The sequence below is a fragment of the Lepidochelys kempii genome, chromosome 10, assembly GCF_965140265.1.
Source record: "Lepidochelys kempii isolate rLepKem1 chromosome 10, rLepKem1.hap2, whole genome shotgun sequence".
In the NCBI taxonomy this organism is placed as follows: domain Eukaryota; kingdom Metazoa; phylum Chordata; order Testudines; family Cheloniidae; genus Lepidochelys; species Lepidochelys kempii.
In genome coordinates this window covers 6,838,310-6,865,421 of record NC_133265.1, presented here as the reverse complement: position 1 = coordinate 6,865,421, position 27,112 = coordinate 6,838,310, and the positions used below count along the sequence as shown (strand labels likewise).

The following is a 27,112-nucleotide window of genomic DNA, read 5'->3' as shown; positions in this document are numbered from 1 at the left end:
GACCTTGAAGAAAGGATTAAAAGAATGGGATGATCTTAAAGAGTCTACTAGGACACTGAAGGACCCTCAAGAAGCACAAAGATAACAGACAATGTTATAAAAATGTAGCTGACAGATGTGCGACCCATTTACAGTATTATCTAAAATGCAGACATTGTCTCTAAGGTATTGTGACTAGATAATTTTTTTGCAAATACATTGAATTGGAAAAAATTTCTTCCCTCCTCCCACAATTTAGAGTGGTTAACTCCTGCATGTCACCAACGCCAAGAGAGAATTATTTCAATCCATCAGGTCATGATTTTACCTGGAGAGTGTGGCCAAGCAAGGCATGTTCTTAATAGCCTTTGCCGAAGGAGCCCTCACCTATCTCAGCCAAGAAAAGACAGCGGAAGATGGAAACAGGAGGAAGGAACAACGAACAACATAAATGGCAACTTCAAACTACTATGTGAAATCCCCTTAAAATTTGTAACTACATGAGCTCATGTATGCACAATGCCCTATAGTGCTGGATGTGAATAAACTCATTGTATCACTGTGGGAGTGAAGTTTAGACTTTTTCCTCAGTTTAATAGGGTACCATGCATGGAATCATCATGCAGTTTTGCTCTAGTTGGACAGGCACGTTAAATCATCTCAAGTGAGTAAAAATCTCCAGTGAATTATATTTCACTTGTGTTAAGTTATTTATCTCTGCTTTTCAAACATTTCATATCTGGTCTATCAAGGTACTTATATGGCTACCCTCACCACTGTAACCGACTATATATTTAAAAAAAACTACAACAAAAACCCAGTCTCTCTTTCTCCTATAGCAGCCAATAAACAGGAAAAATAGTCTGATTAATCTGAGCTCAGTTGCGGCTTTGTTGTAGAACAGCTAATTATAATGGGTGTTAGTGTTATAATTCAAAAAGCAGAACGAAGAAAGAGAACAAGAGCTAATGTATGAAAGATACTCTGTGAACCATACATTTGTAAAATCATTTATAAAAGTACAAAATGATTAAGGAACAGACAAAATTCCAAGGTGCTTTACATTATCTTCATCATTTATATTTACAAAACACATTGTTCAGCTTTACATGCATAAGGAATTCTAGTACTACAAGTAGTATGCTTTATTTAATATTACTATGGATGTGCAGTGGTTCAGAATGTGTTTTTCTTTGTGCTTGTTTTTCCAAAGGCTTTTTAATGTCTCAGTGACTTATAAATAAGGTGAAATAATACGAAGTCTGGTCTTCTCGTGGTATTTGAAGTCAAAATTTGCAAATCTATGTACCCAAATACAGTCTCTCAAATTGACTAAATAATCAGATGTCTCACTATGGATTTAAGTTCTGTAGTTTGGACACAAAGAATGGTGGAAAGATCATAAGAAGACTAGAGCTTGTGTTGCTTTGGACTAATAAATGGTTCCCCTAAGGGGAAAAAAGCACACAGAAGACAAAAAATACAAATATTTAGCTATTTGGGTTTATTCAACGCAAATGCAGAGCTCTAATATCAGCTTTTCCAAGAGTCATGTGAAAGGTCAGGGAAGGGAGGACATTCGGGGTATGTCTACACTGAAGTAAAAAACCTGTGGCACCGAATCTCAGTGGCCGGGTCGGCTGACTCAGGTTTGGGCTACAGGGCTCAAATTGGCAGCGTAGATGTTTGGGCTCAGGCTGGCACCTGGGCTCTCAGACCCATCCCCCTTGCAGGGTCTCAGAACCAGGACTCCAGCCCGAGGCCAAACATCTATGCTGCAATTTTGTAATCCTGCAGCACAAGTCAGCTGACCTAGGCCAGCTACGGCCTTGCCCACGGGTCTTTTATTGCAGTGTAGACAAATCCTCAGAATGAAGGCCTGTCTTTGTACCCTCAAACTGCAGCCAGCTGAGAATAGTGTGTTAGCTTTGGTGCTGTTGCCATGTACTGTCATAAGAAACAACCTGATGACAATTTCTAAGGTTATACAAACAGTGAGGAAAACCTTCATAAATCAAACTTGAAATTCAGCACGTTATTTTCCTTACTACCTTTGTTGGTTATTGAAAGCCATGGTATAGGACCCATATAAACAATTACCTGCCTCACAGCCTATCCTGGACTGTCATTCGAATACTGGAATTTCACACATTTCACTGGAAAAAGGCTGATGCCATCATCACAGAGTTATTACTTTAGCTTATTGTGGAATTGAGCACACAGAAGAGCTGGGCTAAGAGGACAAGGGGAGAAGTACCTTCAGCAATAACAAAGAAAATGCACAAATTCCAAAAAGTTGCATAACCAGGAAGAGGTGGCCCTGACTGCTACTCCTGGCAATCCCTTACAGCAGAGGGGATCTGTAACAGCTTGGACCAGAGGATTCCCCTTTGCTTATGGCTGAGTGCATGCCCTTTTTACTCAGGCTGCGTGCTCTTTTCCAGATCCTCACACTGTGATCTATTTCTCCCACAGTATCTGCGCTTAAATCTCAATAGTGCCAATGAGAGGTAAATGCACGAAGCAAGGGGATATTAAACACTTAGCTCTCTGTAAACTCCTCCCGCACTTCCCCCTAAAACAAACCACTTTTTTGTTGCTGTTGGTGTGCTTAAGCTTGACTGGGGGAGGGGGAGGGAACTGGAACTGGAAGTGTCATTTTCTTGTGTCTCATAGTTTTTTTAAAAGCAAAAGCCAAACTGCTTTCATTGAAAATTTTGGAAGGATTTACTCTTACTGTATATCAAATATTTTAGCAAGTTAGTTCTAAAGCATTTTAAAATGGGATTATAACGGAAAACTGCAGTAGCAGCCTGAAGAAGAAATATTGCTTTGGCAGAAGAAAGTGCATGAATGTTTCACTGAAACATTCTCAGATTCCCTTCCTTTTGGAAGGTATGGCCATTTGAATTTCCCACTACCACTTCAAAAACATTAGTACACAAGTTTAGGCCTGCACTGATGTTTGGAATACATTGGAACTATTTTTTAAAAACAAATGTAAACTGGCTATTCATTACCTAAAAAAATGTACAAAAGGTTATGATAGAACGGTATTTTGCAACACACCTTATGGCTTGAGCTTTCATGTTAAAATAGAAGATCAGTACAAGTATGGTGCTTGCCTCCCATATGTGCCTTTGAAAACCTCCCACCCACCAATCATTTAATGGTTATGAATCCCATCTGTAAGAGACACTATTGAAGGGTTCTGCATGTCAGACGGGCTTACGTCATAGCCCAACTTCTTCATGTCTTTAGTCACCACATTGAAGGCAATGGTCACAAAGCCTTGGGATCGCACCGTGGTCACTAAAAATAGGAGGACAACACCATTAGCCAGTACAGCTGGTTGAACAGTCATTAGATGTCCAACAGAATACCAGGACATGGTTGTTTTCAATATGCTCAATTAACCTTCTAAAGCATTAACAAAGAAACGGAATGACCAAGATCTGGTCCATAGTCACAGAGGAGTTAGAGACAGTAATTCCTGATCATTTACCTTCTCGGCCTTCTCCCTGCGCTACCACTTTTGGATCAGTGAACTCTGGGTGTCTTCCCATAAGCCAACTGAGAGAAGGAGAAAAGAAAACAACTCACTGACGTGTCACTTGGTAGCATTTAGGTGTGTTATAAGGAAGGTTCATCGTATGCACCGATATAAAAAAAAATATGTTTCCCCCTGTTCATAGTAGGAATTTTTAAAGCTTGATACATTTTTTTTTCTTTATACTTATCTACTTTGATCAAAGATAAATGTCACCTCTGGACTATTGACCACTTTTTCTTTTTTCCTAATTTCACCTACATTCTATTAAATGTAAGTTATTTCTGAGTGAGGGAGGGTCAGTTTATGTCAAAGATATTTTAATAACACCTAACTTTAAGGATCTGGAGGGGACCTAATACTTTGCTATGCTGTGTAGTATCTGTGTAAACTGAATCCATTTGCATGTCATTAATTAGAAAAACAGCTATAACAAATACATATTGGACAGGGAAAAAGTTATGTCCATGAGTCCTCATTCAGGAGAAATTTGTGCAAGTCTATGCTGTACCATTCCTTTATAGATCGTGTTTTGGGTAGGTGGCCTAAAAAAATAAAAGCCTTTGGCTAACTTATTTACAGCAGTATTTTATGACTAATTTAAGGACAGATTGCGATACACCTGCTCACACTGGGCCCTATCCAATGTGCACTGAACACACTGCAAGTCTTTCTGTTGACTTCATTGAGCATTGGACCAGGCACATTGAGTAATATCTTATGCTGCGAGAAGTCCCACTGAAATGAATGGGACTACTTACTTGTGGAGTACAGTACCACTAATGTTGAGGTGTCTATGATTCTATCACAATCTAATCCTTCAAGATTAGCATGCTAAAACTAGGAAGTGTTTACTCTCAGTGGAAGTTCTTTGTATAACCACAGTAAACCAGGGTTTAAATTTGCCCACAGATCATTAATTAAAATAATGTAAGGCCTCACCCCACTGGTTCTATTCTAGCTGCCCCATAAAGGAAAAGCTCAGTCATTGAAATATTATGAAATGCTTTCCTGCCTCTCCTCCTGATCCTTTCACTCATATTTTAAAATCCCTACTATCTATCGCATTTTTACGCTACTCTACCATAATGCAATTTCTAACACATTATACTGACAGTGCCATAACAGGCCAGCAGAAGGTTAAAAAAGCTGCCCAGACTTTGGGAAGAATTCCTGTTTTTCTTTCTTTAATATACATCTCTGAGGCAGTACAGTTTGTTCTCTGGTGCCAGAAGTTTTCATCTGGCAAAAAGAGAAGTAGGTGCAGTGCGGTCATGATTATACTACATCCATGTGTTTATTAAAACATACAGAGGCTAACCTGCCTTACCTGATTACAACTCTCTCTCTTTAAACTCAGCTATATTCCTACTGTTGCAAAGCTGTTTTACGTCTTAACTCCATGTTACGCACTACTAAAATTGCTTAACCTAGTCAACAAATAGCCCAAATCATTCCACAAGGTGTTTCTATCCCGCATGGCCGGTATATTTCAAACTCTATTGTCAGAGACATTAAAACAGCTGAATCTAACGGAGGGCCCTGTGATATTTCACAAACAAACTCTGGGACTCTATCAAATGTTTCCCTCTGGACCACGGCTTTTAATACAGATTGACAAATCTGTCTGAAATGTTCAATTAGCTCAGAGAAAACAGTTACTACTGGAGTATGAATGATGGAATCTTCACTAAGAAAGCCTAGCGGGTACTGCGCCAATGTGTGTGGCCCTTTACCAGACAAGGAGGAAGGGACTAGTGGACAATTCAGTTTAGAACAATTCTGAAGAACAGGGAGACCAAATCTGGATTCACTGCACAATGCAGTGTCTAGATCAGCTGTACATAACCTCAAAGAGCCACTCCTTTAACAGAGTTGCAAAAAGCCATACCAAATTACATGTACCACACAATAGTTAATATATGTTAATCAGAACAGATAAAGCTTATAACAGGAGCAGCAGTATTGGGGCTCAGGCAACCTCTAACAGTCCCACGTCATCACCAGTTTCAAGAAGCCAAATTCTGTCAATGTCCTAACCATCTACAGCTTGTTTCAATGTGTAATTCCCACCCACCGCAGCTGGTCAGTAGCACAAATTCAGAATTAATCAGTTGGAGTGAGAGCAAATATGAGTTTTTCCAGCAATCAATGTATCATTATCAGGATGTCACCTGACAATTTACTAAAAACCAATAAAAGAGCCACCTGCAATGCAAGGATCAATGGCTACTGATTGAATGCATCTTGCCTTCTGATTTTATTGCACAAAATGTAATATAATTACTAAATCAGATTAGATTTTTAAGTGGACAAGTTGCACCCACTGCAGCAGGATATGGGATGTCCTATTTTCTACAAACATTTCCTGTGAAGCCCAGTGTCTTCATCAGTTCTGGCTCTTAAATACTGAGATTTTATGCCAGGATGGAGGAAAAAAAATGAGGGAGAAAAACAATAAAAATTCATGTATATAGATGAAAGAGGCAGTTACTGTTCAAGAAAAAGAACAGATTACAACCAATAAATGCAGACACTCATTCTTAGAATGTAAAAATGTCCCTTGTGGAACAGTCCAATTATATTTTTAAAACATATTATGCTGTACTTAACATTCTGCATCCTCATAATGCTTGTTTTCATTATGGAGTAATTCCTGCAGCAGATGTTGCTGAATTACATGAAGAAAAATAAGTGTAATACTAGTGAAATCTATTCTAGAAATAAATGAGTGTGTTTACGTCAATTCTACATAGGAAGCCAGTTTGGTTTGAACTCTTACTCGCACAATTTCATCAGTGTCAATGTTTTTTCTTTTGGAAGCTTCAGAGAATAGAAGGGAATGTGTGGTTGTTTGCCTTTGCTATCATTTGGTGGCTACTTTTCAAAAAGACATAGCTCTATCTTGGCAGGAATACAGCAAGTGCTTTTCAAATTCACACTTTCAAATGCATGGATAACAAAAAGGATGAAGTTACAGAGCATTACTCCAAGCAGATTGCTAATGTTAAATTTTAAAGTAAGGCTTTGATGGATAAAAACCACATTGTCCATGAAACTCATTGGAATGTCTTTAACCCTACAAAAACTCACAAGTGCGTGCACATTGAGTAGTCAGAGACACCACCAATTAAAACAAAAATGTCTTTTCCCATGTTACTAACACCACCTTTGAGTATTACCTTGTAATTTTTTGCAGCTTAGACGTGGATTCTGGAACAAACATAGGAATGGTTCTTCTATGACTGAAATGGAATTGATAAAGAGAGAGAACTTATTGATGAAATGCACCAAATGCCAATTTCCAATACTCCTGCATTTATTATGATAATGAAAGTCCAAATACAGATTTAAAAAATCAGGTGAGACATCCACAAGTAACTTGTAAGTAATGAACTCAAACTTTCCTATGTACAGCTTGCATGGGGAACTTGCAAAGGGCACAAGAGATAGGCCAGCTCGGAGAGCACCTTCATACCCAAAGTACAGTCCTCCCGACAGTGTTGAAACGAAGACTTGCAGGCCCAGATCCTCCAAGGCATTTAGGTGCCTAGCTCCCACTGAAAGCAATGGGGATTCGGTGCCTCAATGGCTTTGAGGATCTGGGACAGTGTGTTCAACTGCCCTCCCCCATCCACAAGTTAAAACTAAACCTGCACTGAATAAAAAACATCAAGGCTCAGGTCCAATGACCAAGGGTTTGTGCCAGAGAATAGATTCCATACCCATGGTGTAAGCAAGCTATAGAGACACTTGGGGGGGCACTTATTTTGGCTCTGATTATTTTACTTTAGAAAATACAACAAGAGGCAGCTGAGATCAAATTGTATTTGGGAGGAACATTTGAAACAGAAACAATAACCACTCATTAACCCACCTTCCAGGTATGAACGGAACATGAACAGCTCCATAACCTCGGACGACATCATTTCCAAAAAGATCAGGTCCATAGACACTTACCACTATTTGTGGCCCTTAAAAAGAAAATAGGAGTTAATATAAGGGCAAGGACAAAGAAGGAGATGGATTTGGCCCTGTAATTTCTTAAACTCATTCCTAACTTACTACTATTTAACATTACCTGAAAGCAACTATAAAGTGTCAAGAACTGCAGGTCCAAAAATGTATTTATTTATCTGAATTAGGGAACTAAAAGCCAGTGGGTATAAGAAAGCAAACGGTGTTAACTGTATTACTGAATTAGTGTAAAGCTTTCTGGTGTCTAAGAAATACTCTCATTCAGGAAAGGTAATTTTAAAAGATTAAAAGAAATATGGTACCCCACAGAGTGCACAGAATCTACTCCAAGCAAGTTTAATTGCCAGAAATGATAAAGGGGGAGCCCACAGTAATTTCATCTTGGGAAACTTCAAAAAATGAATTGCCTAAAGCACCATCAAGAGAAAACACAAACTGGACTCAGTAGAACAAAAGTAAAAAATGAATCTGTAATGTTGGGTTTTCCTTCATTCATAAGGCAAAAGGTGACATGCAGAACCATGCATATTTGTGACTCTCCAACAATTGCGGGGCATAGTCTCCCTTATTCAGGTCATGTCAGCATATGCTATGAAGACGCATCAAAGCGCTTTCAGCCTACCATTTCAGAACCACAATCTCCATGTACCAAGTACCTGTATTCAGCCACACATCTTCTTTGTGGTTTACTTACAGCCAGAGGGGTTGGTACTTTTAAAGGTGATGTCAATTGGAAAATTCCACACAAGGGCTTGCTGTGCATCTCTGTTTTTAGAGGTGATCTGAGATATTCCCTCTTCCAAACCCTAAAACAAGAGCTTACATATTGTACAAATACAAGCTGCTGATATTTACTCACATTACAGAGTGGAAAGTGCATATGCTTTTAGCGTATATAAAACTTCTTTGCCTGTTTACAGACAGACCATCAGGGCCAAGTTCCAGTCCCTGCCCCAAAGAACTTACATTTTTAATAACTAAAGCTCCTTCCCTTCAATTTGTAAATACAATATTTTGCATGTCCAAATGCAGGGTTGGGCGTACAAATTGATGCAAAATTAAACCCATTTAAAATCTGACCCTTATTCATACTAATTTGCAAGTAGCTAATCTTATCAACATTTATGAAAAGCATTGACTGGATTCATAATAACTAACAGAAGTGTTTTGAATATGTAAACCACAAGACAAGGGAAAAGTATAACTAAACCAACAACACCACACAGCACATACACAGCATTCTAGTTTTTCAAAGCACTGTACCAACATTAATAGATCTTTGCACTTCCTCCGTGAAGTGGCAAGGAATAATTAAACTCATTTTCTAAATGAGGGAATAATAAAACACAGACAAGTGAAATGACTTGCTCAAAATTCAGTGGCAGAGATGGTATTAGAGTTCAGGATATATTCCCATCGCTGTTCTCAGTTCACTAGACCAATGGCTCTCAACCAGGGGTCCGGGGTCCCCTGATGGGCCATGAACAGATTTCAGGGGGCTCGCCAAGCCAGTGTTAGACTTGCTGGGGCTCAGGTCAGAAAACTGAAGCCTTGCTATGCGGGGCTGAAACCCAGAGCACTGAATCCTGCCACCTGGGGCTGAAGTTGAAGCCTGAGCAACTAGCGTTGCGGGGCCCACTGTGGTGTGGGGCCCTGGGCAATAGCCTTGCTTGCTACCCCCTGATGCCGGCTCTGGCTTTTATATGCAGCAAAAAGTTGTTGTGGCACATCGAGTTTTTATAACGTGGGGGGGGGGAAGAGGAGGGAGGGCGGCCTCAGACAGAAAAAGGTTGCGAACCCCTGCACTAGACCTATTGTGTGTTTTTCCTGAGTTATATGTATTATTTGTATTAGTGTAGCACCTAGGAGGCCCAGTCGGGGACCATGACCCCACTGTGCTCGGTGCTGTACGACCACAGAACAGACGGACAGTCCCTGCCCCAGGGAGCCTACATCGCGAATACCCACCAGCCTAAGCCAGTGAACTCCACCCCGCCGCGCGGTACGGGCTTTGGGGCCCCGGCTCCGGGAGGCCCGGCCGAGGGCAGCCGCAGCGGGGCACTTACCGTGGTGGGGGCCCAGTCGGGGCCGTAGACGAAGCAGTACTTGCAGTAGAGATCGTCGAACTCGGGGAACTGGAGGAGAGACGGAAGAGAAGGTCACTGGCCCGGGGGGGGGGGGGGAGCCGGCTGGGGGCTCATGCCTCAGCTCGCCGGTGCGCTGGGGCCTTTCCCTGGGCTCGCCCTGGCTCTGAGCAGAGCCGCGGAGGGGGGGGGGGGGGCAATGGCACCGGGAGGGGAGATGCCCCACAAGGCCCCCCGAAGGTCGAGGCGTCTCCAGCGCGCCCCTCACCGTGGCCCCCGGCCGCGCTCTCGCTCCGCCGGCACCCGGCGGGGGGAAAGTGGGGGGGTGGCGCCAGGCTCCTGCCAGCCGGGGCCAGAAACGGGGCGGGGGAGCGCGCCGAGCCTAGCTCGCTTACCCGGGCGCTTTCGATCTGCCCGTTCACCATAAGCAGGAAGACGGTCGGGGCTGGGGCTGGGGCTGCGGCGGCGGCTGCCATGGCGCCGGGGCCCGGTCCGTTGCTAGGGCCCGCTCTCCCGGCCCGCCTTGGATACCGGACGGCGCGGCGGCCGGGACAAACTTCCTGCCAGCGAGCGCAGCGCGAAGCGGGCGGGCGCTCAAGGGGCTGCGCAGGCTCTCAGGGATAGAGCCCTGCTTCTCCCCCCCCCCATACTCCCCTTTGGGATCCCGCCCCAGGACAATGGGGGTGCTACCCCTACAAGGAGAGGGCCCTCCCACACCCCCACCCCAAATAGAGGGGGGGGGCTCTTTCCCCTGCCCACGGCCTCCAGTGGGTGGGGTGCCGGGCACCCCGGGGCCCTGGCTACAGCAGAGCAATCTGCACTGATGCCCCCAGCGAGCTTGGTGTAAGCGTCTCTCTTGCCCCAGCAGAAGTCGGTCCAATTAAAGATATTTCCTGACTCACTAAAAAAGAAAAGCAGTACTTAGGGCACCTTGGAGACTAACAAATTTATCTGAGCATAAGCTTTCGTGAGCTACAGCTCACTTCATCGGATGCATTCATTTTCCACTGCATGCATCCGATGAAGTGGGCTGTAGCTCACGAAAGCTCATGATCAAATAAATTGGTTAGTCTCTAAGGTGCCACAAGTCCTCCTTTTCTTTTTGCGAATACAGACTAACACGGCTGCTACTCTGAAACCTTCCTTACTCACTGTGTCTCTCCAACACCCGGGGGACCTACACGGTGACACGGCCACTGGAAATGCACCAAAAGGGCACCGGCGCGACCCCTACGTTACAAGCGGACTTGACAGAAATTAATTTTGTTTGTTTCACAAGATGGATGTTTCTTTTTAAGCATTTTCTTCTATTTTTAAGCCATTTCAGTTTTCACAGTTGTGCAAAATTACGGAGTTTATGCTTTTATTTTTATCTATTTACATTTTCACAGTTGCAGGAAATGATCGGGGGAGAGTCAGACAGTAATTATTTAATGAGATAGATGCTGAGATTGAAAAGGTTAAAGCGTTATAGCTGTTAAAACCACAAATTGTCAATGTTGCGTGTCAGAATAGACAACATATAAATATTCTTAACTCAAATTCTGATATGTTCTCAAGCAGCATTTTTGGTACTTTGCCTATGTGTACATTTCAATTGCTATCCATGGAAATATTTTTCATGGGTTTCCGTATTTTCGTGTACTGACCTTTACCAATAAAAATCTAATCCTTCCAAACCGATTTACAAGAGTGTGGTACATCTGCATCAGGGGATTTTTGCACCAGGATCCATACACCTCACTGTTAGTGTCAATTACTCTAACACAGCCAGGGCCTTGTGTTCCATGGACCTTGGAGGCCCTGTCATTCATCTCACCTCTGACTCTGGGTGCAGTGCTTCTCTGCCCAGGAAAATTCCAATGAACAGGGTATAGAATCATAGAATATCAGGGTTGGAAGGGACCCCTGAAGGTCATCTAGTCCAACCCCCTGCTCGAAGCAGGACCAATTCCCAGTTAAATCATCCCAGCCAGGGCTTTGTCAAGCCTGACCTTAAAAACCTCTAAGGAAGGAGATTCTACCACCTCCCTAGGTAACGCATTCCAGTGTTTCACCACCCTCTTAGTGAAAAAGTTTTTCCTAATATCCAATCTAAACCTCCCCCACTGCAACTTGAGACCATTACTCCTCATTCTGTCATCTGCTACCATTGAGAACAGTCTAGAGCCATCCTCTTTGGAACCCCCTTTCAGGTAGTTGAAAGCAGCTATCAAATCCCCCCTCATTCTTCTCTTCTGCAGGCTAAACAATCCCAGCTCCCTCAGCCTCTCCTCATAAGTCATGTGTTCCAGACCCCTGATCATTTTTGTTGCCCTTCGCTGGACTCTCTCCAATTTATCCACATCCTTCTTGTAGTGTGGGGCCCAAAACTGGACACAGTACTCCAGATGAGGCCTCACCAATGTCGAATAGAGGGGAACGATCACGTCCCTCGATCTGCTCGCTATGCCCCTACTTATACATCCCAAAATGCCATTGGCCTTCTTGGCAACAAGGGCACACTGCTGACTCATATCCAGCTTCTCGTCCACTGTCACCCCTAGGTCCTTTTCCACAGAACTGCTGCCTAGCCATTCGGTCCCTAGTCTGTAGTGGTGCATTGGATTCTTCCGTCCTAAGTGCAGGACTCTGCACTTGTCCTTGTTGAACCTCATCAGATTTATTTTGGCCCAATCCTCCACTTTGTCTAGGTCCTTCTGTATCATATCCCTCCCCTCCAGCGTATCTACCACTCCTCCCAGTTTAGTATCATGCGCAAATTTGCTGAGAGTGCAATCCACACCATCCTCCAGATCATTTATGAAGATATTGAACAAAACCGGCCCCAGGACCGACCCTTGGGGCACTCCACTTGATACCGGCTGCCAACTAGACATGGAGCCATTGATCACTACCTGTTGAGCCCGACAATCTAGCCAGCTTTCTACCCACCTTATAGTGCATTCATCCAGCCCATACTTCCTTAACTTGCTGACAAGAATACTGTGGGAGACCGTGTCAAAAGCTTTGCTAAAGTCAAGAAACAATACTTCCACTGCTTTCCCTTCATCCACAGAACCAGTAATCTCATCATAAAAGGCGATTAGATTAGTCAGGCATGACCTTCCCTTGGTGAATCCATGCTGGCTGTTCCTGATCACTTTCCTCTCATGCAAGTGCTTCAGGATTGATTCTTTGAGGACCTGCTCCATGATTTTTCCAGGGACTGAGGTGAGGCTGACTGGCCTGTAGTTCCCAGGATCCTCCTTCTTCCCTTTTTTAAAGATTGGCACTTCATTAGCCTTTTTCCAGTCATCCGGGACTTCCCCGGTTCGCCACGAGTTTTCAAAGATAATGGCCAATGGCTCTGCAATCAGAGCCGCCAATTCCTTCAGCACTCTCGGATGCAACTCGTCCGGCCCCATGGACTTGTGCACGTCCAGCTTTTCTAAATAGTCCCTAACCACCTCTATCTCCATAGAGGGCTGGCCATCTCTTCCCCATTTTGTGATGCCCAGCGCAGCTGTCTGGGAGCTGACCTTGTTAGTGAAAACAGAGGCAAAAAAAGTATTGAGTACATTAGCTTTTTCCACATCCTCTGTCACTAGGTTGCCTCCCTCATTCAGTAAGGGGCCCACACTTTCCTTGGCTTTCTTCTTGTTGCCAACATACCTGAAAAAACCCTTCTTGTTACTCTTGACATCTCTCGCTAGCTGCAGCTCCAGGTGCGATTTGGCCCTTGGGGGTACCTTTCCCCCAAGCGATTTCCACAGCAGTGAGTTAGCGTATGATGAAGTGAGCTGTAGCTCACGAAAGCTTATGCTCAAATAACTTGGTTAGTCTCTAAGGTGCCACAAGTCCGCCTTTTCTTTTTGCGAATACAGACTAACACTGCTGCTACTCTGAAACCAGCATATATAGAGTATGCTGCAGTCAGAGGTGTGGTAGATGTACCAGAACTAGCTTTGATCTAGCGAGCTTGAATAACAATAGCAGTGAAGTCAAGGCAGCATGGGCTGACCAAGCTTGCCTGGGACTCTGGCTCCACTCAGGTGGCTCGCAGCTATGGGATGCACATGTGTGATGAGCCTTGGAGGCCACTAGATGTCATCATTACCCCACACAAGTCTGAAACGGAAAACCTAAGGATATCAGGGGCATGACCTGATTTTAAAATCACTGACCTGCACTTTGTTTTTTATACCTCATAAACTGCCTGTCGTTTCTTATCCCACGTGTGGGCAAATTCCAGTCATGCATTAGGCAGCCACTGTCAGGGGTTAGGGAGAGATTTATTCCATAATCATCCATTGCAGGGTTTCTTGCATCTTGTTCTGAAGTATTTGGTACTGGTGCACTGTCAGAGACAGGATACTGGGTTAGGTGGGGCATGGATCTGATCCTGCATAGCAGTTCTTATGTTCCTGGCCTCCCCTCTTCTCCAAAAAATCACAGATGAGGCAGGGAAGAGGCTTAATCCTTCATCTGAACAAAATTTTCTGCAGATGAACACTTCAGGAAAGACCCTGTGACATTAAGAAATATTCAGCCCTGTGTAAAATATTTACAAAGCTCATGGAGTGATTTTATACGTGGTAAGCACTGAGGAGCTGTTCTAGAGACCTCAGAAAACTGGGAATCTCTTGGTTTCTGGGATCTGTCTTAGCCTTTAGGTCAGAACTTTTAAAAAATGTTTTCTCTAATTCTGTAAACCAAACCAGTTCTCTGTGATGGTTTCCCACTTCTTGAGCTGCCAGGTGGCCAGTGGAGAAGTTGAATCAGCACAGCGGGCTCTAGCTGGTGGTAGTTGTTGGATTGACTCCTCCTCTCCATGTACAGCCTGTCTAGTCCCATCCAGGAGCTAATCAGAAAAGAAGGTTTGGGGGTCATCCCCATGCTGTGGTGATACCTCTCCCCCAGCTCGAACAAGCTGGTGCACCACATGGGATGGACGAAAGTGAGTGTCATGGGAGGGAGGATACCGGGTAGGGGAGGAGGAGAAAGTTTGCAGGTTGGGGCCCAGGTGGCATGCTTGAAAGTGAGGTGACCCTTATCTCACCAGGCCCCCCAAATCCATCCTGCTATTAACCGCCGGCAGCATGGTACATCAGGATTCCTGCTTGGCAGCCTGGATTTGATGTGTAGAAATCTGATCATTTAATAAACTGACCTCACCCCTTACATTGAGTGCTTAGACCAACAATGTAGCTCTGTGAACATGCCAATAAGCTCTGATTTTAGTTTATTTAATTTATCCTGTAGTAGGGTGATCAACTTTTTGGATGGAAATAAGGGAAAACAACATGAAAAATAATGGAAAACACTTTATTTTACGGAAAAAGAACAGGAGTACAACTACAATACCTACCTGCTGAAGTGAAGAAACAGATTGACAGAGACAGAAGAGTACCCAGAAGTCACCTACTACAGGACAGGCCTAACAAAGAAAATAACAGAACGCTACTAGCCGTCACCTTCAGCCCCCAACTAAAACCTCTCCAGCGCATCATCTAGGATGTACAACCTATCCTGAAGGACGACCCATCACTCTCACAGATCTTGGGAGACAGGCCAGTCCTTGCTTACAGACAGCCCCCCAACCTGAAGCAAATACTCACCAGCAACCACACACCACACAACAAAAACACAAACCCAGAAACCTATCCTTGCAACAAAGCCCGTTGCCAACTGTGTCCACGTATCTATTCAGGGGACACCATTATAGGGCCTAATCACATCAGCCATGCTATCAGAGGCTTGTTTACCTGCACATCTACCAATGTGATATATGTCATCATGTGCCAGCAATGCCCCTCTGCCATGTACATTGGCCAAACCGGACAGTCTCTATGTAAAAGAATAACTGGACACAAATCAGACATCAAGAATTATAACATTCAAAAAACTGTCGAAGAACACTTCAACCTCTCTGGTCACTCGATTACAGACCTAAAAGCCGCAATATTACAACAAAAAAACTTCAGAAACAGACTCCAACAAGAGACTGCTGAATTGGAATTAATTTGCAAACTGAACACCATTAAATTAGGCTTGAATAAAGACTTAGAGTGGATGGGTCATTACTCAAAAGTAAAACTATTTCCCCATGTTTATTTTTTCCCCCTACTGTACCTCACACATTCTTGTCAACTGCTGGAAATGGCCCACCTTGATCATCACTACAAAAGGGTTTTTTTCTCTCCTGCTGGTAATAGCTCACCTTAACTGATCACTCTCGTTATAGTTTTCAGAGTAGCAGCCGTGTTAGTCTGTATTCGCAAAAAGAAAAGGAGTACTTGTGGCACCTTAGAGACTAACCAATTTATTTGAGCATAAGCTTTCGTGAGCTACAGCTCACTCATTGGATGCATGCAGTGAATGCATCCGATGAAGTGAGCTGTAGCTCACGAAAGCTTATGCTCAAATAAATTGGTTAGTCTCTAAGGTGCCACAAGTACTCCTTTTCTTTTCCTGTTATAGTGTGTATGGTGACACCCATTGTTTCATGTTCTCTGTGTATATAAAATCGTCCTACTGTATTTTCCACTGCATGCATCCGATGAAGTGAGCTGTAGCCCACAAAACTTTATGCTCAAATAAATTTGTGAGTCTCTAAGGTGCCACAAGTACTCCTGTTCTTTTTGCGGATACAGACTAACACGGCTGCTACTCTGAAACCTGGCTTTATTTTACGGGACATTTTAGGTAAATACCACTTCCCTTAGCATATCATGAATTTTCTCTCAAGTGTACATTTCTACTGCCCCCATGTATACTATGCAATTATCACAAGCTTCAATTTAAATGTTTAAAATGGTCAAGGGATGTCCCTTAAAATAAAGGACAGCTAGTCACCCTATCCAGTATGTACAATCACCGTTGCATTTAGGTATCACAGGTCCAATCCAACTTGCATGGAAGTTTTTCCATTGACTTTAATAGAAGCTGGACAGGGCCTCACTTTTATTTATTATTTGCAGTGTTGTTGGAGCCATGTTGGTCCCAGGATATTAGAGCCACAAAGTTGGTAAGGTAATATCTTTTACTGAACTGACTTCTGTTGGTGAAAGACAAGATTTCAAGATTACCGTAAATATTTATTACCCATGGAGTATATTGCCAATACAAAAATCAGTTCAAGCAAATTCCATTTTATTCTTGAATATCCAAATAATCACTACAACCAGATCCACGATACAGCGAACTACCCACATCATCTTAAATATACCGTGTAGATTTTAGCAGTCATTGTGCAGATGAATTGCAAATGGAAAAAAAATACTTTATGGTTGTGTAAAGACAGCCTCAATGTTTGCTTTATTCCAAACTACAGATTCTTCTGCTTGCTTTTTACATTAAATATAAATGATCAAAGTCAACAATTGTCTCTGTTGGTGCTCAAGCACTTAAATCAAACTACTCTACTGTATAAACATGTAGCACTGCTAATGGCCACTAGATATCACCAGTGCTGTACCAGGTGCAGTACAGAAGTGAGAGTCAAACAGCCAGAACCGTTAAAAGGAAATATGTCACCTACTAATGTTGAAATAAAGTTTAAAAGCAGCACAATATTTTACATGGCAAAAATAACCATATAGTTTCTGCACAGTAATTGTTAAACCCATAATGTCATGATATCTAAGGAGCTCTGTCAATACAAGATCACTCTTGCAGGCTGGGTTATAAAATGGGAATTACGATGCGGTGCAGATTATTATAAAGAAATGGTTTGCAATGCATTTTACGGGAGAGGACTGCATAATAAAATTAACATAATGATAGTAATTAATGTACTGCCTATCATCTGAAGAAGCTAAAATGGCTTCACAATTGCTCTGCCTACAATCCCACTGCAACGCAGCCACCTTAGGGGTGTAGTGGGGTATCCAGCTAGCCTGGAACTATGGGAAGAAGGGAAATTTTGCCTAAGGGTGATGGATGCCCGCTTGGCTGATACAGCAGGGATTGAACTGGGGATTGTCCAGTGCTAAAAGCCTGGTCTACACGTCAAAGTTTTGCTGGCATAGTTATGTCAGGTAGGAGTGTGGGGAAAAATCACCCCCTCCTCCCCCAAAGATAGCTCTGCCAGAAAAACCCGAGCGTAGACAGTTACCCCAGCAAAAAAAGTCCTTTTGCTGGTATGGCTTATTTCATTTGGGGACATGATATAAGCTGCTGGCAGAAGCACTCTTTGGCCAGCATAAACTGTGTCTCCACTAGGAGGGTTTGCTGCTGTAGCGTTACCGGTATAGCTATACTGGCAAACGATTTCTGGAGTAGACAAAGCCTGAGTCTTTATAGTCTGAGCTATAAAGCCATTCTCTGTAGGGGAGTTGGAACATCTCCACGTCTTCTGTGGACTGGGAACATATAACACACTGCGATCAGTGGCTTTCAGCAGCCCCCCAGGGCAAACGACTGCTCTGATACACAGGACTGTTAATGTCCATAAAGCGCAGACTAGCTTTGAGGTCTCACCCAAGGTCTCCGAACAAAGAGTCTTGCACAGACAGGGCACGGGGCAGCCTGTCATTGCTGAGCTGTTATCCATCCCTAAAGCAGTGCTTCTCAGGGGCCCAAATCAGTGCAGTGCAGATACCCTTTGCTCTGCACTCTCATTGATGTCAGTGGCGATGAGCACCTATAAATACCGAGATCTGTACTTGGTGCTCAGCAACTACTTTGAATAGGAGTTAGGAGTTTAAATACCTTTGATCATCTGAGCTTTGGTTGATCGTGGTAGTCACAGAATAAGAGAAATGTCAGGGAGGAATGTTATCAAGTTCAGCACCCCCGCACTGAGGCAGGACCAAGTAAATCTAGAGCAATGCACGTCCGCCCTGTTCCTAAAAACCTCCAGGGACAGGAATTCCACAACCTCCCTTGGAAGCCTGTTCCAGTGTTTAACTACCCTGAGAGTTAGAAAGTTTCTCCTAATATTTAACCTAAATCCCCCTTGCTGCAAATTAAGCCTATTATTTTGTGTCCTATCTTCACTAAATATGAAGAACAACTGATCCCCAGCCTCTTTACCTTAGCCCTTAACATATTTGAAGTCTGTTATCAGGTGTCATCCCCCTCCCCCGCTCCTTTTTTCAAGACTAAACATGACAGTATTTTTTTTTTAAACCCTTCCTCACATGTCAGAGTTTCTAAACCTTTTAGCATTTTTATTGTTCTCCTCCGGACTCTTTGCCCACAACTTCCCTAAAGTGTGATGCCCAGAATGGACAGAATACTCTAGCTGAGGCCTCCCCAGTGCCAAGTGGAGCCAGACAATTACCTCCTACTCTTACATAAAACAGTCCTGTTAATACACCCCAGAAAGATAGGAGCCTTTTTTGCAACTGCATCACATGGTTGACTCCTAGTCAATTTGTGACCCACTATAACCGCCAGATCCTTTTCAGCAGTACGACCACCTAGCCGGTTATTCTCCTGTTTGTAGCTGGGCACGTGATTTTTCCTTCCTAAGTGAAGTTATTTGCACTTTTCTTTACGGAATTTCATCTGGTTAATTTCAGACCAATTCTCTCATTTATCAAGGTTGTTTTGAATTCTAACTCTGACCTCCAAAGTGCTTTCAGTCCCTCCCAGGTTGGTGTCATCTGCAAATTTTATAAGCATACCCTCCATTCCACTATCCAAGTCATTAGTGAAAATATTGAATAGCACCAGAACCAGAACTGATCCTACTAGATACCTCCTCCCAGTTTGACAGCGAACCACTGACAACGACTTGGAGTACACTTTTTCAACCAGCTTTGCACTCATCTTTTTGTGATTTCATCTAGACCACATTTCCCTAGTTTTACTTATGCAAAGGTCACGTGGGAATGTATCAGTGCATGGTGATCTCACTGCATTGACTCTCATATGGCTGTCTAAGGTTCGATCCATAAGCAATTTTGTACTGGTATAACTCTTTTAGTTAGGGGCGTGGGTTTTATTTGTATTGTGTGTGCAGTTATACCGGTATAACGGTGCCTTATACCAGTATAGCTTATGCCTCTTCCTATAACGGAATAAGAAATACCTGTATAAGCACTTTTATTCTGGTATACCTGCATCCGTATTAGGGGGGATTGTACCACTTTAATTATACCAGGATAATTAAAGACGTACAACTTTAATATATAGATAAACCCTGAGGGACTTCGTGATGGATATTCTGTGTGCTTTAATTTCTTAGGTAAAGAAATCTTTTAAAGAATGAATCCTATTGAAATCTATGCACCACAGGTGTGCTTTTACCATTTCGCTATAGCCATACAGAATTGAACACAGTCTCTGGGCTTGGATGGGCAAGCGCTCTGTGCCCTGATGATGCCAGCAGCAACATGCATACGCAGCCTTTAGCCATGGGAATCCCTCACTCCTACGCTCGTATCTGTGTAAATGTCACAGAACACAATGGGAGGCTTAGCAATTTCCACTGCGGTCGAAATCCAATAAGATCTAGCAAGTCACTTGCTGCGTTTCACCTCTCTAGCCGCCCCCACAGCTCCAGAGAGCAGACTGTAGTTGCAAGCAATATTGGGGAATCGGAATGAAGTTTGACACCAACTCTCTCTGGAAGAGCTGCTGGTTCCCAGGGAACTGAACATTCGCTCAGGTCTTACCTGCTGTAATTAAAGGCAGTTGGGTACATTTCACCTGGGCTGCCGGATGATATGCTACTTATCATTGCAGGAGACCGCTCCCTGCTAGGCCTCTACTTGGTCTGGTGGGGATTTTCACTTTGCATTGTCTTGTATGCTGTCAGATTGATCCTGATTGAAAAGGTTCCTGGCTTGACTCTAAATTGTTCAGCAGATTATTTCCGGTGACTTTCCGCTTCAGAGATGCTTGGCCTTTTCTGGGCAGTTGAATCCTTTGCATGCCTAATTCCCAGCAGTTCTGATTTGGATCCAAACTTTCCCCACTTTCAGGGTGATCAGGCCTGGGGGCTTGGGTTAGGCCCACCTAAGCAAGCATGTGCACATTGGCTAGTTTGCAGTGATTCCCTTTCCCTTCCTACCGCAATGATTATGTGTAGGAAACAGTTTCTGGAATATGGGAGGCTTAGAAACGTGGCATTTTGGGTAGGCTGACATATTCATTATTTTTAAAACAATCTTTTGGAGGCTTAAGGGCCTGGTAATTGGCCCATATTAGTGACACTCACCTGGATCTGCCCTCCCCACAAGCCTCAGAAGTCTCAGTTACCTGGTTCTCTCTCCTCTGTGGGATTGAACCAACATCTTCTCAACCCCCAGTATGGTCTCTGCAGGTGGCACAGCTGGCCTCCTCCTCTACCCGCTGTGTTGGGAGAAAGATTGGCAGCAAGCGAAGCTCACTCCTTCCACATCCCAATCTGGAGCGTGAGTTGCTCTTTATGCAGCAGAAGAACCCAGCTGGTGCTTCTCTATTGCTCATTTAGGACCTTGCCAGTCCAGAATGCTTCCTGTAGTAATAACAGGTGCTTCAAATATTGTGAGCCTTCCATGTGGATGTGCAGACACCACAATGGCATGGAGAGAAACCAAGCACCAGGTGTGCAAATAGGAGTTAGTCACTTGGGTCCAGATCCTCCAAGCGAGTACCTAACTCCCTTGAAGGATCTGGGCCTCATTTTCCCAATGTGGGTCTGATCCAGAGTTGCAGAGCAGTTCACTAGAAGCCGAGGGCTGCCAGTACTTGGCAGGATGGGTCTCATTTGCAAATCTGGCTACAGCTGTGCGAGGGAGCAGGTGTGCTGTGAGGGTCGTGCTTAGACCTGGTTGAAAATTTCCCATTGAAAAAGGTTTTTTTTGGTGGAAAATAGCTGGTGTGTCCAAATGGGCATTTCCATGGGAAATATCAATTTTCAACTACATTTTTCAGGTTTGGGTGGAAAAACCCCCCCCACCTGTTCTCAATTTTCAGCCGCTGAAGCCAAAACATTTTTTCCCAACAAAAATCCCAAAAAAGGCCAAAGAAAATGAAATTCCATTTTCCTCCACATTTTTCCCAGGGAAGAAGAAAGGTTTCCTAAACAGCTCTAGCTGTGATGCGGCAAGCAGTGGCCTTTCATTAACACTGGCAGTTTTGTCCATCAGCTATAGCAGATCTGGCTCAGAGCAAGCCTGAAGATCCAGCAAATTACTGTTATTAATTATTTGTGTTATCGTAGTACCTCAGAGCCCCAGTCACAGACCAGGACCCCATTGTGCCAGCCCCAACCACCTTCCAATCTAAGTACGAGACAAGAATCAACAGATGGGTACAGACAGATGAAAGAGTATGAGGAAACGATGAGACAATAACATCAGCACGACAGACCGTGATCTCAGCACACCAGCAGCCTCGCCCTTGTCAAGATACTGTTCAAATCAGCAGGCCACCAGAGGAGTTAAAATCAGCACTGTGATAGTGCCCAATAGCAGCGATGTCAGGGTTATTCGCTTGCTAGAGGATGTGATCAGTTCTGAAGCTGAGTTGTTTGTAAATGCTTCATGTACGGCTTCCGTCCCCTCCCGGTCTCAGTGAGAGATTTTTCTTGCCAACCTCTCTCTAATTAGCTTCATTTTTAATCTTTATGAATATAATGAAATCCCAAGCAGAAACGGTTTTTACCTTGACTGAAAACTCAAATAACAATTCAGCAGGGAGTTTGATTTCTGGCTTTAATGAAGAATTGTGTATCACTGTGATTCCATGCCCATTATTTCATGATGCTGGTATTGCTTTTTCGCCAAGGTAAACTATTCCTCTCCCTTTTCTCCCTACAGTGATGCCACGTTGCCTCTTGTAAAAGAAATAAATCAAGGCCTCCCCTGGGTAAAGGGGTGCTGTATCCATCCTAATTCCTACAACATGAACAAAGGAAACCTGTTTGTTGAGAGCTGACTTTTCCCCTTTTGTAGAACAATCGGCTCTGGTGTTTGCATGCACATCCTGTCCCAACGGTTAATGAATGACTCATTCTCACATCAAAGGTAGGAGCTTGTCAGGTGTGTACAGTTCAGGAGAGGTCCAGTCAATTACTTTCTGGAAGAGGACTCGCTAATGGAGGATAACAACTACCCCTACTGTTACTCACACCTTCTTGTCAACTGTTTGAAATGGGCCATCCAGATTAGCACTACAAAAGGTTTTTTTTCTCCTGCTGATAATAGCCCACCTTAATTAATTGGTCTCGTTACAGTTGGTATGGCAACCCCCATTTTTTCATGTTCTCTGTGTATATATGTCTTCCTACTGTATTTTCCACTGCATGCATCCGATGAAGTGGGTTTTAGCCCACGAAAGCTTATGCCCCAAAAAATTTGTTAGTCTCTAAGGTGCCACAAGTACTCCTTGTTTTTTTTATAAAAAGAGAGTTGGCCTGTTCCAAACTGAGTGCAGCCGTCACAGAAGGCTGGCTTTTGAGCTCCAGGAAGCGCAGACTTGCAAAATTCCCCCCTTCCTGGGCAAGTACCATTTTTTTGGAAACGTGATTAAAATGCAATTTGCTCTGCTCATCAATCACAGATGGGCTACAGGGATGGATAATGCTCGAGGGCTGGACAATTTTGGCTGGGTCGATAATAGTTCTCTCTGGGCACAACCTGTCTGTGGTTGTGCAAAAGGATCCCCTCTGCAAAGCTGAGCATCCCAGCACGCACAGGTGTGGCCTTTTAGGGCCACCCTGGTGTGGGGAAAGGGAAGGCAGGTGTGGACCCCCCCATTAGCACTAAAAAATCCACACAAGCTTTTGTAATAAACTCCCATCTATTATTACATGTAATTGACACCTGTGCGCAGTACATGTTAGCAAACCCATAGTGTCTTTGCACTTGTCATTGTCACGGAATCAGAGGGGTTAGAGATGGGAAAGCTAAGCCCATCTCTCTGTAGCTAATGCAGGATTGTGCCCTTGCAGGATGTTTTAGGGCTCTAGTTTTCCAGGGGAAGGCCTTCCCCTCGGAGACCATACCACAGCCTGCAACATGAGCTCAGCGGGATTGCTCTTGTGAGTAAAGCATGAACAAGGGTGACAGACTCAGACCCTGAATGTGGATACTATACACCAAAGCCAGGAGAATTCTAAGGCGACAGGCTGTGCTGGTCTGTATGTAACAGGGCCTGTGAGAACACACAGCACACTGATAAAGTCCCCTTTATCCTGCACCGCAGTTTAACACTCTGCTGAGGCATCGGCCAGAGTTCTAGTCTTTCAGGGCTTTTCAGGAAAAAAAACCAAACTATGACACAGAGTTAAACCTCTGCACTATGATATGCAACCCCCTGAATGTGGATGGTAATCACAGCAGCTCTCACTCAGCCTAAAAGGCCAGTGGGCCAAACCCAGAGGCACTCCCTCCTGTTTTACACAGCCCTTACTAGGACAGAGCTGCCGTTGGTCTGAGTGCAGGTTCTGCCTACAGGAGTGCTGAGTTGAAATTAAGTATTTCCGGCTTTGGCCCACAGAGGCGAATCCCCCCCCCATATCTTTTATGGCCCATTCAATATGCAGAACGAAGGCACTGCCCTCCCCAGGGTGGTGGGAGGCTCAGTTAGCTGATGTTTGCGAAGAGCTTTGAACATCAGCGAGGAGCAGCTAGAAGGAGCCAGGTGCTGGAGGGCACTGACTTATCCAAAGAGCTTAAGGAGTACCGCTTGGTTAAGCCAGCCGTGAGAGCAGTCTGAGCTAGGATGTGACCGCCAAAGAGGGAGAGGAATTAGTCGTGCGATGCACGGGGGGAGTAACTGGGGGCAAGGAATCAACTAAGAAATGGAGAAATTTGCCTGAACCTCAGGAAACCCTTCCTGAGCGCGAGTTGAGGCAGGATGGGGCATAGTTGCCCATCCAGCTCTATTTCTGACTGCCGCGCTCTATGAAGCGGTCCCACTGAAATCACATGGAGTAGCTTAAGGTGCTACTCACTGTGAGTAAGGGTATCAGAATCTGGCCCTATGATTCTATGGGCGTAGCAGATGCTATGTCATTAGGTGTGTCATAACGCACACCTCTCTGCCTGAGGATTTTAGCCTGACGCCCATGACCATAGTATCTGGGTGCCTTCCATGTAAAGGCACTCGCGATAATGAAGACCCTATTGGCCTTCAGGGCGTCTCTGGCACGTCTCCTTCTTTTGGGTGAAAACTGTACTTGGGGGAGGGGTTTTGTTTCGATTTAAAATATTAACTTATTTCTGAGGGGGTGTAGATTGATTTGTTTCAGGGGTTGGGTTTGGGGGAAGAAAGGCGTGCGAGTGCTGTGAACAGCATTCCTTTTCCAAAAGGCAGCTCTACTGCTCCTGATGAACGTTACATGGAACCTTTTCACGCTACGAAAGCTGGGTGCGCCATTTGGCGTGTATCCAGCAAACCCTGCCTTCCCACACCTTTGCGCCAAGGCACAGAGGGTTCAGTGGGCCTAGCTTGTGAGTAACTGGGACTTTTCAGCTTGGAAAAGAGATGACTAAGGGGGGGATATGATCCCTCATGATTGATGTGGAGAAAGTAAATAAGGAAGTGTCATTTACTCCTTCTCATAACACAAGAACTAGGGGTCACCAAATGAAATGAATAGGCAGCTGGTTTAAAACAAACAAAAGGAAGTATTTTTTCACACAACGCACAGTCAAACTGTGGAACTCTTTGCCAGAGGATGTTGTGAAGGCCAAAACTGTAACAGGGTTTAAAAAAGAACTAGATAAATTCATGGCGGATAGGTCCATCAATAGCTATTAGCCAGGATGGGGAGGGGTGGTGTCCCTAGCATCTGTTTGCCAGAAGCTGGGAATGGGTGACAGGGGATGGATCAGGATCACTTGATGATTACCTGTTCAGTTCATCCCCTCTGGGGCACCGAACATTGGCCACTGACAGAAGACAGGATACTGGGCTAGATGGTCCTTTAGTCTGACCCAGTGTGGCCATTTGTACATATTACTCAGTGTGAGTAAAAGGGACTAAATCCTACCCTGAAGTACCAAATACCAGGGACTAAATGTATCTCTGAGCGGCAGTTATGATGATTGCTACATGCTGATATCTGAACGAAAAAGCCTCTGAATCTGAGACCGATGCCTAGAAAGTTGGAGACTATCGCCTTCGTATTTTAAATTATGATTAAACTAACCCCAGGGGTTATTCATGGCTGCCCATAAAGCACTCAAGGGGAGGCAGGAGAGACAGAAATCACCATACGGTGGCACACTGGAGAGTTTATTTTTAATCCAAAATATTTATGATCGATATCTGCTAAATGGACAGTGAAATACATTTTTATGGTGTCATTAATCTGCAATAAAGTTTTTTTATTTGGACTCTGTTTGCACAGAGCTGTGAGTTTGACTCATCCCAGCCCAGCCTTTATCGCTAATAGAGAGCTACGATATTCCTTGCCCTTTTATTTAATGGCCTTTTAACTTCCGTTCTTAGAACTCTCTCCCCCTGCTGTTGAAACCAATTTACAAGGAAGTGTGCTGAAAGGATTGAACTTTGGGAGGCATATACTTGCTAGATGAATATATTTGCTCTTAGATCTTTGATGGGGAAGAAGGGCAAAGAACCAAATTAAGGCAGCTGGAATTGCCTGCATCATCTGCCTGATCTTGATGGGTGATTAAGGAAATACAAGCAAGAATTGGGGTAGGTGGATTGGGGGATTTGTAAAAACTCTTTCAAAACCCAAGGTGCACTACACTGGTGATAACAGAAGGCTAAATACAATCTGATGGGTGTTGGAAAGTGAGCTCAATAGCCAAGCAATACTTGATTGAACTTACAATATATGATGTGCAAAATAAAATCTAAAATGATAACTGGATTCCCTTGAAAATCAGCCACTGTGGCCATTTTCCTTATGGTCCTGCCTTCACCACGTCCTGGAGCCTTCATCAGAATTCAAGCTGAAAGACTGCATGGCAGGGCAGAAGGCATGGTGTGCTTCCATGGGCAGTTAGACCAACAAGTTCAAGTTGGTTGGGTAAAATCGGGTGCTTATGTGGCCTGGTTTCCTAGGTGCTGAGCACCTCCAATTGCCCTTGGCATCACTGAGAGATGAGAATGTTCCACATCTCTACAATCAGATCACTTACTGAAGTGTGTGAATGTGATAAGACTCCACCCCATCGCCAATCTGAGTTAGCTTCAAAAATCATCCCCTTCCTTGTGTCGGGCATGGTAACTCACAAACAAGGACAATACATAAATCTCAGCCTCACCTTCCTGGCTATCCTCCAGCTCAGGTTTCCCTCCAGCATCTATGTCCTAGCTTGCTAGTTTCTTCTGCCTGGAGAGCTACTCCCACCTTGCTTATATTCCAGACACAGTTAGTGAGCCATGCCTGGTGCAGTGAGTCAGCAGGTTGCTGTTATAGTCACGGCATGAACACAGAATAGTTAAATAAAAAAGACATTACATGTACTTGCAGGAGGGTTGCCACATAACACTCTTTTATTTCATAGACTCCAGAACTCTAACACACAAGAACCCAGAACAGAGAGAGACAAAGCAGGCTGCTCCCTAAGGCAGAGGGGCACAACTCACCCCACCCAGCTCTTGTCACAGTGCCCAACCTAGA

General features: G+C 44.0%; 1 protein-coding gene across 1 annotated transcript; it reads right to left on the bottom strand.

The window, feature by feature from the left end:
• Nucleotides 1–975: 975 nt before the first annotated feature.
• B9D1 (B9 domain containing 1) lies at nt 976–10,139 on the bottom strand. Its single transcript, XM_073361779.1, has 7 exons — nt 9,987–10,139; nt 9,574–9,642; nt 8,202–8,313; nt 7,407–7,503; nt 6,712–6,774; nt 3,485–3,552; nt 976–3,291 (listed from the first exon to the last, which is right to left on the bottom strand). The coding sequence occupies exons 1-7, from the start codon at nt 10,065–10,067 to the stop codon at nt 3,146–3,148; spliced, it is 636 nt and encodes a 211-aa protein (XP_073217880.1). The 5' UTR covers nt 10,068–10,139; the 3' UTR covers nt 976–3,145.
• Between the last annotated feature and the right edge of the window lie 16,973 nt (nt 10,140–27,112).